The 10,841-nt window shown below is 36.6% G+C and overlaps 2 protein-coding genes across 2 annotated transcripts; one reads left to right on the plus strand and one right to left on the minus strand.

Moving 5' to 3' along the window:
• Positions 1–1,368: 1,368 nt before the first annotated feature.
• Positions 1,369–5,680, plus strand: LOC125202536 (cold-responsive protein kinase 1-like). The gene is made up of 7 exons (XM_048100943.2): positions 1,369–1,573; positions 2,365–2,504; positions 3,455–3,567; positions 4,012–4,222; positions 4,308–4,542; positions 4,684–4,834; positions 5,193–5,680. The coding sequence occupies exons 2-7, from the start codon at positions 2,420–2,422 to the stop codon at positions 5,517–5,519; spliced, it is 1,122 nt and encodes a 373-aa protein (XP_047956900.1). The 5' UTR covers positions 1,369–1,573; positions 2,365–2,419; the 3' UTR covers positions 5,520–5,680.
• Positions 5,681–7,398: 1,718 nt separating this feature from the next.
• Positions 7,399–9,736, minus strand: LOC125209491 (clathrin light chain 1-like). Its single transcript, XM_048109090.2, has 3 exons — positions 9,390–9,736; positions 8,038–8,191; positions 7,399–7,937 (listed from the first exon to the last, which is right to left on the minus strand). The coding sequence occupies exons 1-3, from the start codon at positions 9,689–9,691 to the stop codon at positions 7,599–7,601; spliced, it is 795 nt and encodes a 264-aa protein (XP_047965047.1). The 5' UTR covers positions 9,692–9,736; the 3' UTR covers positions 7,399–7,598.
• Between the last annotated feature and the right edge of the window lie 1,105 nt (positions 9,737–10,841).

Consider the following 10,841-nt stretch of genomic DNA (forward strand, 5'->3'; position numbering starts at 1 on the left):
GGTTTTTCTTGACTAATTTTCATTGTAATTTCCATTTCATTTATTGTTGTTTTTTTCCTTTGATTACAAAAGTTAGAGTACCGCGTGTATATGGTTTCAGAATTTTACCCCAATATTTTTTACCGTTCTTAGAGAGAGAAGAATTGTAACATCCTTAACTCAAACATACATAGTATTTATCTTCATCTTTACACAGTTTATTATTTTTAGTAGAGAAATATGAAGGATTGTTTTAAACATATTTTTTAAAAATGTCAACACTTAATGTAGTCTCTTTATCATTGTCCAAATAATTGTGTTTGTCTCAATTCAATTTTAAATATGTTTAAGTTAATGTCTTTAGGTGTAAAATGAATTGAGGAGTATATATTTATTGAATTTTTATTACATAGTAGTATATTTTTCTATTTTAAATCGTATATAATTATATTGTTTCCTATTTTAATTAATCGATTAACAATTTAAAATTGTATGACAAAAAAATATTCCGTCGTGCATCGCACGTGGGTTAAGACTAGTGTTATATAGTACTCCACTTTTTATGGAAGGCTAATTAGATTGTTTTCTATGGATAAATGAAATATGGAGTATTGATTTTCAACATTTGTCAATTTATCTAAATTTATAGCAATCTTGGGGATTATATCCAATTGTTTAATTGGATGTACTTAGAGTGATGTTTAAACTGACATATTTTTCATTTTATGATATACTTTGAGTGATGTTTTTCTAAATACAGAAATAGAAGTGTCATTCTTTATTTTAATCCTTCTACTTTATTATGTAAAATTTTATGCCAAAAAAGAATTGCTATGAGATGGAGAATTTATTTTTTCATGTTTTAGTTTATACTATTAATGGAGTACATCAATTGTAAACATATACTATATCGAAAAATAAAAATTAAAGTAAAATACTACTCTATCCGTTTCAAAAATATAGAATTTTTTTTTGTTCGTTTCCTAAAATAGAAACTTGTCATTTTAGAAAATGGATCTCGGAATCCATTACTTTTTTGTTACCTCTTTCTTATTTTACTCATTTTTTTCTCTCTTACTTTATCAATTTTCAGAGTTTTTATTTTTATGAAACGGATGGAGTAACATTTTTTCTCGCAACGAAGTCTTTTCCACCAAACTTAATTATTAAAGTGAGATTCCGACAATAAAATTAATACAAGTTGTAAATATTGATATTTGAAATTGCTAACATAAAATGATACAATTATCAATCTGGAATAAAATTGACAAAATAGTTAGAAGATATAAATAAATAAATATAATAGATTGATCAATCTTTTCGAAAAAAATGAATAATGGTACATAATTCAATTAAAAAAGGGATATAACAGTAGCTATCAACAATCAAAAATAAAACACACAACACACAGTATTGGCGGAGCCGTGAGAAGTGAGAACGCGAGGCGAATCTTCAGCGTGAGCTATGACTTCGGACTCTTCCTCGCGCGTTTTCTCATCCTTCGCCAGTCCACGCTGCAAGGAGAAATCCCCAACCCCTCTCCATCTCAGAAACATCAACGATCTCTCCGTTACTTGAATGCGCCGACTAATTTGTGAGTTGCGAACTTGCGATCGTGTTTCAATTTTGCCTCTGGTGAATTCGCTTTCTCGATTTCTTATTGTCGTTTTTCGTTTTCGGAGTCCCACACTGTTGCTCGCTGAATTTTCGTGTTAGTTTTTGTATGCGTCGTTATTTCGTAATTTGAGCTGATTTAGAATCCAATTTTGAGTTCCGATGGTGATTTTTCGCCATATATATGTGTGTGTTTACTTTAGTTGAAATTATTATAAGGAATTAATTACCTGTAGATTATTTTCGATTTTGATTGAGGATTGTGAATTTGTGATTAGTGCATATCCGCAAAACTTATATTTGTAGTAGCTACTGTGTGTTTTGTGTGTGTGTGTGTGTGTTTGTGATTGAGAATCAGTATGCAGATTTGGAAATGTGTCAACCGTGTAAACCTATTTGTAAAAGTATTGCATAACTCAAATTGTTAATCAATCATCATAACTTCTAATAAAACAACCTAATGTGCTGAGAAATGGCTCATGTGATAAATTTGAGAGATTTAATTCACTTACGTATTATCACATCATTTGCTTGTTGAAGGACTTAATATGCCTTGATTTTACTTACTATAATACGTAGTATCGGTTGTTTAACTATGGCAATACATGTATCCATCTGCCGAGTATACAGGTGAAGACTTTGCATTTTGGTGAAATATTTCTTGTTAGTGTGATGTTTAAATGTGTGCAGGATTAAGAAAAGCTAATTTTGGAAGTAATGTGGGTGTGAACTTGATGGCTAATGGAAATGTATTGGTCGTTTGTTGTCCAGATTCGAAGTCACTTGAGTTGGATTAGGAGATTATTGCTGCAGGCTGTAGTGGGACATGAGTTGTAGTTGTTTTGGTTCTTCATCTGTGCTAAAGAAGAGACATGACAGGCGTGCTAATGAATCCACACAAGCTGAAGAAGGTAAAGTACTTTGTGATCTGTATAAATGATAGATTATGTTGCAACAACTGAAGTGCCTTACTAAGTTTCCAGTTCAAGTAGACGTGCATTGTTTTGGTTATTTCCAGTAAAATAATAAGAGCTGGTTGACTGACTCTGGCATAGATGTAAGGAGTTTCAAATTCTGCATCTTTTCTATCTTAAAACCCAACAAAACAGTTCTTAAATAATTCCACCTGGTTCAATCGGCATTTCTAAGGCCTAAGGGATCATTTGAATATGACAAGTCCAGTATTAATGGTGAACTTAAAGAAGTCTAGTATTAATTGTGCCTGTTGCTTGAGATGATGACTAGATAATCAATTAATGGTTCAACTCTTGTTGCATTACTACAGGGATCACTGTGGCTAACCATAGATGAGTAGGATGTCTAACCTGTGTTCAACCTAGATAGTATTGGATATCTTTGATCATATCAGTGTTCTGAGCTGTAGTTTTAGGTACATAGTAACATTGCTTTCCAATACTATTACCGACTTTAGGAAAAATGCAAGAGTTGTTTGGACTGTCGGTGAATAACGTTGCAATGCTGCTGTTCAGCAAGTGTCATTGCTACACCAAGGTCCACGATTCTAACTTGTATGGAGATATACACTCACCATAGCATGTCCAGTCCGCACTAAAGCAAATCATGTGGCAGTGTGGCACCGGTAGTGTTATCACTAATATCATGCTGCAAGAGGGTGGGTGAGTGCATATATTCATAAGCCCATTGGAATAACATTTACAGTCTAATTAAGAAACATAAGTATTTGGACAATGAGTGCTTAAGGTTGAACATTGCAACCTTGATTGAATATCTATGGTTGGTTGGGCGCCTTACTTTATTTTCTGTCATTTTGTTTACGTAATCTAGATGCTCTTAATGGTACTCTTGTTTCTATCATATTTGTTTACACCTTTCTCCGTAGGGATCTCAATTTCGAAGACGAAAAATTTCACCTACAATTCACTGGTAGGAGCAACAAACAACTTCCATCGAAGTAATAAGATAGGAAGAGGAGGTTTCGGTACAGTTTACAAGGTATCACTCTATGCAGCATATTATTTCCCTTCACATCTATATTGAAGCCGCTCTCTCTGTTAAGCTGATTCCAAAGTGATGGCAGGCTGAGCGGTGCTTTTTCGTTTTATTAAAATATAGTATTCTCAGTATTACGATCAAGGAGCAGTTAACCTTTCAAGTTGCAAAAGGCTTAACCTGAGATATAAAGTCAAGTTTAATTCATATTTTTAGCATATTGGAACCTACTTATTTCTTTTGAAGGTCAAGCAATTGATGTTATTACTTAAAAGTATCCATTCTTTGAAAGCTTAATTGGGTCCAATGAAGGAGCAAGTTGACTAATTTTCACTGGATTTTGTGCTACGTATATAATTTTGGTGCATCTCCTTTACACTGTTATTTTCTTATTCCCCAGTTTTGAATTACCTTAACTTACTTATGAAACCCAGTTATATTGCACAGGGGGTTCTCAAAAATGGAAGAGAAGTTGCTGTAAAGGTGCTTTCAGCTGAATCAAAACAGGGAGAACGGGAGTTTATGACTGAGATAGAAACCATATCTAATGTCAAGCATCCACACCTTGTTGAGTTACTTGGTTGCTGTGTTTATGGTCATAACCGGATTTTGGTGTATGAGTATTTAGAAAACAGTAGCATCGATCGCGCACTATTGAGTAAGCTTGTAGTTAGTAGCACGAAGCAAGTTAAAAATTTTCTGCTTCCCATTGGACGCTCAGCTTATTCATAGTGTATCCACAGGTTTTCGAAAGTCCATTAATTTGGAGTGGGAGAAGAGGTCTGCCATTTGCATGGGGACTGCAAGAGGCCTTGCATATCTTCATGAAGAACTTGTGCCTCACATTGTTCACAGAGACATCAAAGCTAGTAACATTCTTCTGGACGAGAACTTCCAACCAAAAATTGGTGATTTTGGATTAGCTAAGCTTTTTCCTGATAATATTACTCATATCAGCACAAGAATAGCAGGAACAACGTATGTTTAATTTTATTTCTTGTGACTCTACGCGCATCTTTAGATTAGGCTTGCTATTAGTCAGGATACCCTTGTCAATTTTGAATTGGGCTATATTTTTAGCAATCTTTTCTAAATTTGTATCGGATTTTATCCTTCCAGTGGTTACCTGGCACCAGAGTATGTCCTAGGTGGTCAATTAACTCTGAAGGCAGATGTTTACAGCTTTGGAGTCTTGACACTTGAAATTGTAAGCGGAAGAAGCAGTGGAAATAGTGATTATGGAGGTGGCCAGAAATTACTAATAGAATGGGTGCGTATCATTTTATCATTATTTTGATATCCCGGGGCATTATCATATGTACGAGTCTATATTTGCAAGAGGTTCCCCTGATCCTTGTTGATCCATGTATCAAGATCTTTGATCGTAATGTATTTTCATGATCAATACCCGTTACCCCCAACTCCCATGCCCTCATATGTTGCTGCTTGCTGGATTAGCTTTAGCTTTTGGCAGTGGTCTACTGGTCTTCCTACCAATAATAACTCAACTTTGGGATATCGATATTTAAAAATTATGTGGTTCGATAACTACTTGTTTGATCTGTTTTATCGCTTTGGTTGGTAAAATTTAGTCCTTGTTTTGCTGATGTGTAATGGTTGCTTCTTAGGCCTGGGAGCTTTACGAACAAGGGAAATTGCTGGATCTTGTCGATCCAGAACTCGAGGAGTTCCCAAAGGATGTGGCGACCAGGTATATGAAAGTCGCCCTATTCTGTACTCAAGCGAATGCGAGCAGGAGGCCATTGATGAGCCAGGTCACCGAGATGCTTTCCAGAAACGTAAAGCTAAATGAAGATCAACTCACGCCGCCTGGCTTCTTCGAAGATTCAGGCCGACATAGTGGTAAGGCGTCGAAGAATAAGTCGAGTGACACCTCAACCAGCCGCCAGATGAGTTCTGTTCCCATCACAATCACTGAGGTTGTCCCGAGATGAAGTTGAATAGCTGAAGTCAGTGTGATGATTTTGCATGAATTTTTCGAAAACGATAGTTTCGTTGAGTTTGCATTCGAGTTCCGAGGGCTGGCTTTCGTTCAGCCTTCTGCGTAAATGATATTATTGTTATTCAGCTATTTATTTGCATCAGGCGTTACATAGTTTCATGGTACAACTGGATCTGCTGTCATATAGTTTGTCAATAATTAATATTCTTCTCCTATGTATGAGACAAGAATTTTTGAAAGAGAAATCATAGATAAATATATTCAATCATGTTTCTTCTTCAACCAATAGGTCGTGTTTTGAGTCGCTACAACGACGGATTTTTTAACTAAACACAGAAATACTTAGACAAAGAGGATTACAACAACAAACATCATGAATTTTTTAAGAGTAAAGGCCAAAATTGGTCCTGAACATATGATCATTTTACGTTTTTGGTCCTAAACATTATCTTTTGAATTTTTTGTCCTGCACATATGTAACTTTGATCATTTTGGTCATCCGTCAACATTTCCGTTAAAAACTAATGGTCAACGAGTTTATTCTAAATTTTGACCAAATTAAACTTTTAATTTTGATTTTTTACTTCTTAATTAATTCCCTAATTATTTTTATAAATATTCTAAACTCGTCATCAATTTTTTCAATTTTGTGAAACCGGCGAAGGGGTATTTGAAATTGAAGGGGAGATTGGGAGGATAAGGAGGTCGGAGCACATGGGGAAGATGCGGTGGAGGTCGGGGATGGTGAGGCCGGTGGATTGGATTTGGGAGACGGGGGTGGAGAGGAGGGGAGGGTGGGAGTGGAGGCAGTGGAAGGAGTCGACGCCGAGGGAGTCGAGGTAGAGGATGATTTCTTGGATTTGGGAGGTGTGCGGCGTCAGCGGAGGAATGGGATTAGCAGGGGACTTGATTGGGGGAGGGAGGGAGATGGTTTTGGTTGAAGGAGGAGGGGAAATTGGAGGTGTTTGTGGCGGGGAAATTGGGATTGGGGAGGGGGAGGGGGTTGACGGCGGCGGTGGAGAGGTGGAGAGTATCTTGCATAGTTGCTTGCTACATTGTTGCGGTGGAGTTTTATGAATCAATGGCAACAATGTCGATATTAGAAATGGGCCACTCACCCCTTAAAAGGCCTCATAAGGGGGAGGGTTATCCACACTTATATAGATTAGATTGGATTATCACCAAGTCAGATGTGGGACAGAATTAAGAGAATTTGAGAGAATTTAACAGTCGAAGAAACGGGAACGCTCGCGAATCACGAATCCGGAGCCGTTCTTGCCCTTGGGCTCCGACGCATTCTCCACCGGCAAGAAGCGGAGCAAGTTGCCGAAGCACCACCAGCTGGAGGACAAGCTCGTCCCCTCGGCCGTCAGCGCTAAAATTCTCAAGGAAGCCCGTCTGCAGCAGAAGGAGGTCCAGCGGGAAGAGGACGACGACAAAAATGTCACTGACCACGACGATACTGCCAATAAAATCGTGTTTCCCCAAATTCACGGCCGCAAAGACGACGAAAACTGCGATGATGATGGAGAGGTCGATGATTTCGAAGGCTTTTCCGAGACAGAGAGTCAGTTTGGCCAGTTAATTTTTGAGGTTAGATTATAAAAATAATTAGGGAATTAATTATGGAGTAAAAAATCAGAATTAAAAGTTTAATTTGGTCAAAATTTGGATTAAACCCATTGACCGTTAGTTTTTAACGGAAATGTTCATGGAGGACCAAAATGATCAAATTTATATATGTGCAGGACCAAAAAATCCAAAAGATAATGTTTAGGACCAAAAACATAAAATGACCATATATTCAGGACCAATTTTGGCCTTTACTCATTTTTTAACTCTAACAATGAAATGTCGGATGCAACGATAAATGTAGAATCATTATTGATATTGTTTTAAAAAAATATTACAGCAACAAACATGATAGTATATTTTTAACACGGCAAAGAAATGCTGGATACAGACAGGTAAAATTCCATTTCCCTGCATCAAAGGCAGACACAGAAAGGAGTTGGAAAAATGAATGTTTTTGAAAAAATTGGAATTTTGAAAAATCAAAACTTCGCCCCAATTATTTAGCCGGCTGATGAGTGGCTGGAGCAGAATTAGCAGCAGCAGCATTTTTGTCCTTGTTTTCCTTCCCGTCCGAGGCAGGAGCAAGCGGGGACGGTAGCATGTGTGCCGGAGGATTGTGCTTGAGCTTCACCAATATTCCGCGCATCCTCGAGAGATCAGTTGGTTTACCAGGTTTGGGCCCCTGAATGACTGCGACCAATGGCTTCTTATCTTGGTCCTTCTTTCTCCTCTTCTCAATGTTGGGGGCCACCTCGTTCGGGACGAGCTCCGCAATGGCTTTCCAGTACTGTTTGTCTGCCTCTTTGTGAAACTTTTCTTGATTGGCCAGGGATAACTGTTTAATAGAGGAACGTTCAAGAACGACTGTTATACTAACTTCGATCATCCAGGAAAAGAAAAAAAAAAGAGTGAAGCTCGATATGAGCATAACAAACCTTCTCTCTCTCTCGGTTGTTGGTTTTGTTGGTCTCTATATTGAGCTTTCTTTTGTCAAAGAAAGCTTGTTTATATTCTTCAGCTTCTTCCATGATTTGGCCCCGCATTTCTTTTTCCCTCTTCTCCTTCTCCTCCAGCCGAATAGCATTTTGCCTGCGCCCAAACCCTTGTATGATTAAAGACATTTTGGATCAACGTATCACAGATTCATAAAACCGTAAAGCAGTATTTGGTGTACTGATGGGTTGGTAACACATATTCATCAAAGATTCGAACACAGTCCCTATCCCATTTTTGTCAAGATTTATACATCATTGTTATTCAACTGGTCATTCATGTAAAGAAAAATTACAGAATAGCTTTCATCTGACAAAAACAAATGATCATAAAAATTTATCAGCTACTAGGAGATAAAGATAATCACATAGATATCAAAGATATTGATTAATTTGAATCAGACACAATGGAGGAAGTACGACACCAGTAAACATTTTGAAACAATGTATTCACCTTCTCCAAATATTAATTAGAAGAGTGATACTGCATACGTTGGCACAAAGGTTCAAGGATGCAGTATAATTCCACATATATACAGCAGTATCAGCAATTTTATACGTCTGATGTGGTATTACAAGGGGGACTCACCGACTCACGATAAGAAGAGGGTACATTTGATCCCTCTCTAATATAAATACATATATTTCTTAGATGTGCAATAGATTATTATCTTAACACTTTGCTTCAAGTTTCTTAAAACATCTTAGTGAAATGTTCCTACTAGATTTAATCTGACCTCACTCTTAATCTCAAGCTTGTGCAATGTGATTTCATGAAATCTAAATAAACTCTTCCCCCTAGTGAATTTCCATCAACATTTAAGCTTCTTTGAAAAGATAAACCATCACAAATCTGAAATAGAACTTGTATCATTGCCACTTCATGAAATGCTTCCAATCCTACCTTTTTTCAATTCAAAAACTACCTCTTCTTATACCATAATCAATTATAGCAATGAACATCTTACGATTGTAATAGCAACCAATTCAACTAGAAGGATCATTAGGAAACAATTATCTTACTCGCAACATAGATTTACAGCAAAATTCAATCCAGATCCTTAACATTAAGCAAATAACAACAACAAATCAACGAAAACAACTTCGATCATGAAAGATCCTCATCTATATCAGATTTCCATCGCCTCGCACTATACCATTACCAGTCTATCCAAAGAGTTCAATTCACAGTCGAATCCAGCAACATTTTATAGCAGATCAAACTATACACACGAGCAATCAACAGAAAAACTAATCAATAGCAGTAAAGTAGATAAACAGAGAAAAAATCTAACCTCCGCCATTCGCGAAAAGCAAATCCTACTTCCTGCATCTCGCTAGGAGGCGGAAGGATAGATCCGTCGAAGCTGAAATTCCCCTCCGAATCCTCCCCAATGTCGAAAGGCGACCTTCCGTTGCCATTGGCGTGATAATGCACCATCACTTCCTCAGTCTCGCCGTATACAGGAGCGGAGTAAGGCGGCGCGTCGGCTGAGGAGAAGGCGGCGTAGGAGTAATCAGAGGCGGCGTAAACACCGTTGTCGAATCGACGCGCCGAGGCGTCTGCGTACATGCTGTACGCGCCGAATGATGCCATCTCTCTCTATCTCTGAAGTCTAAAGAATAAAAAAAATGATTTGGCTTGGAAAACGAAATTTCTTTTATAAGAGCGACAAAATAAAATTAGTGTGAAAAGTTAGATGAATCTTATTTTTATATATTTATTTATAATGGAATACAACTGTAATTTTAATAGAAAGCAAGATTCCCATGATAAATTATAAAATTATAAAAGTGAAATAAGATTTTTAATGATAAAATGAGATTTTATTTTATGGGGTGTATTATTTTTTATTTTGATTAGTTTTGAAATTTGGTGTTTTGTGCATAGCCGTTTTTGTCAATTTGAATTTTTTAATTACAATTTACCAACATATCTAAATTATATAATAAACTTGATTTTTTTAGTTGATTTTTAAAATTATCAAACAATCTAAAATTCATCCCACATTTCATTATACTCCCTTCATCCCACATTTCATTATGTCAAGACTACGGAATTTTTACTCCACAATAAGAGTCCTAGTTGTGGATTCTAATTATATATATTAGTTGTAGTACTCCCTATGTCCCATAAAAGTTGAGTCACTTCATTTTTTGCGTTCGATTTTTTAAAAACGTAATAAATAGTTAAAGTGGATAAATGATGACCTAAATTTGAAAATAATGTAGAGAAGACTTTTATCTACATTATTCTCGATTTTATTTTACTATTTATCCATTCTAACTATTTATTACGATTTTTTCAAAATGAGGGCAAAAAATGAAGTGACTCAACTTTTATTAGACAGAGGGAGTATAATAAAATATGAGTAGAATAAATAAGTGAAATGTGAAACTTATTTGCCATATATGATAAAAATGAAATAAGACTCTTATTGTAGGACGTAGAGCTGCCCAAGGTTTACCGAACCGGCGGTTAAAACCGAAACCGTAACCGGCGATTACGGTTCCAAATCGAAACCGCGAAAAATATGCCAAACCGAAACCGTGAATTTTAGAACCGTGGTTCGGTTCAGGTTCCAAATTTTTCGAACCGAAACCGCGACCGAACCGCCGGTTCCGGCCGGTTCCGAACCGCCGGTTTCACAGTTCCGAACCGCCAACGCAATGATAAATAAATAAATTTAAACATAGTTAATCCTTATATTAAAACTATACTCCATTAAATAAAAACATTGCTGAAT

This window comes from Salvia hispanica, chromosome 2, assembly GCF_029641045.1.
Source record: "Salvia hispanica isolate PSC_SH4W2 chromosome 2, Shi_PSC_v1, whole genome shotgun sequence".
In the NCBI taxonomy this organism is placed as follows: domain Eukaryota; kingdom Viridiplantae; phylum Streptophyta; class Magnoliopsida; order Lamiales; family Lamiaceae; genus Salvia; species Salvia hispanica.

Excerpts from the sequence above, each read along its gene's own strand:
- LOC125202536 (XM_048100943.2), top strand. The coding sequence starts at position 2,420 with ATGAGTTGTAGTTGTTTTGGTTCTTCATCTGTGCTAAAGAAGAGACAT. Across the intron at positions 2,505-3,454 it reads ATCCACACAAGCTGAAGAAG|GGATCTCAATTTCGAAGACG; the intron begins GTAAAGTACTTT and ends CTTTCTCCGTAG. Across the intron at positions 4,835-5,192 it reads AGAAATTACTAATAGAATGG|GCCTGGGAGCTTTACGAACA; the intron begins GTGCGTATCATT and ends GTTGCTTCTTAG.
- LOC125209491 (XM_048109090.2), bottom strand. The coding sequence starts at position 9,691 with ATGGCATCATTCGGCGCGTACAGCATGTACGCAGACGCCTCGGCGCGT. Across the intron at positions 8,192-9,389 it reads GCTTTTCGCGAATGGCGGAG|GCAAAATGCTATTCGGCTGG; the intron begins GTTAGATTTTTT and ends GTTTGGGCGCAG. Across the intron at positions 7,938-8,037 it reads ACAACCGAGAGAGAGAGAAG|TTATCCCTGGCCAATCAAGA; the intron begins GTTTGTTATGCT and ends TCTATTAAACAG.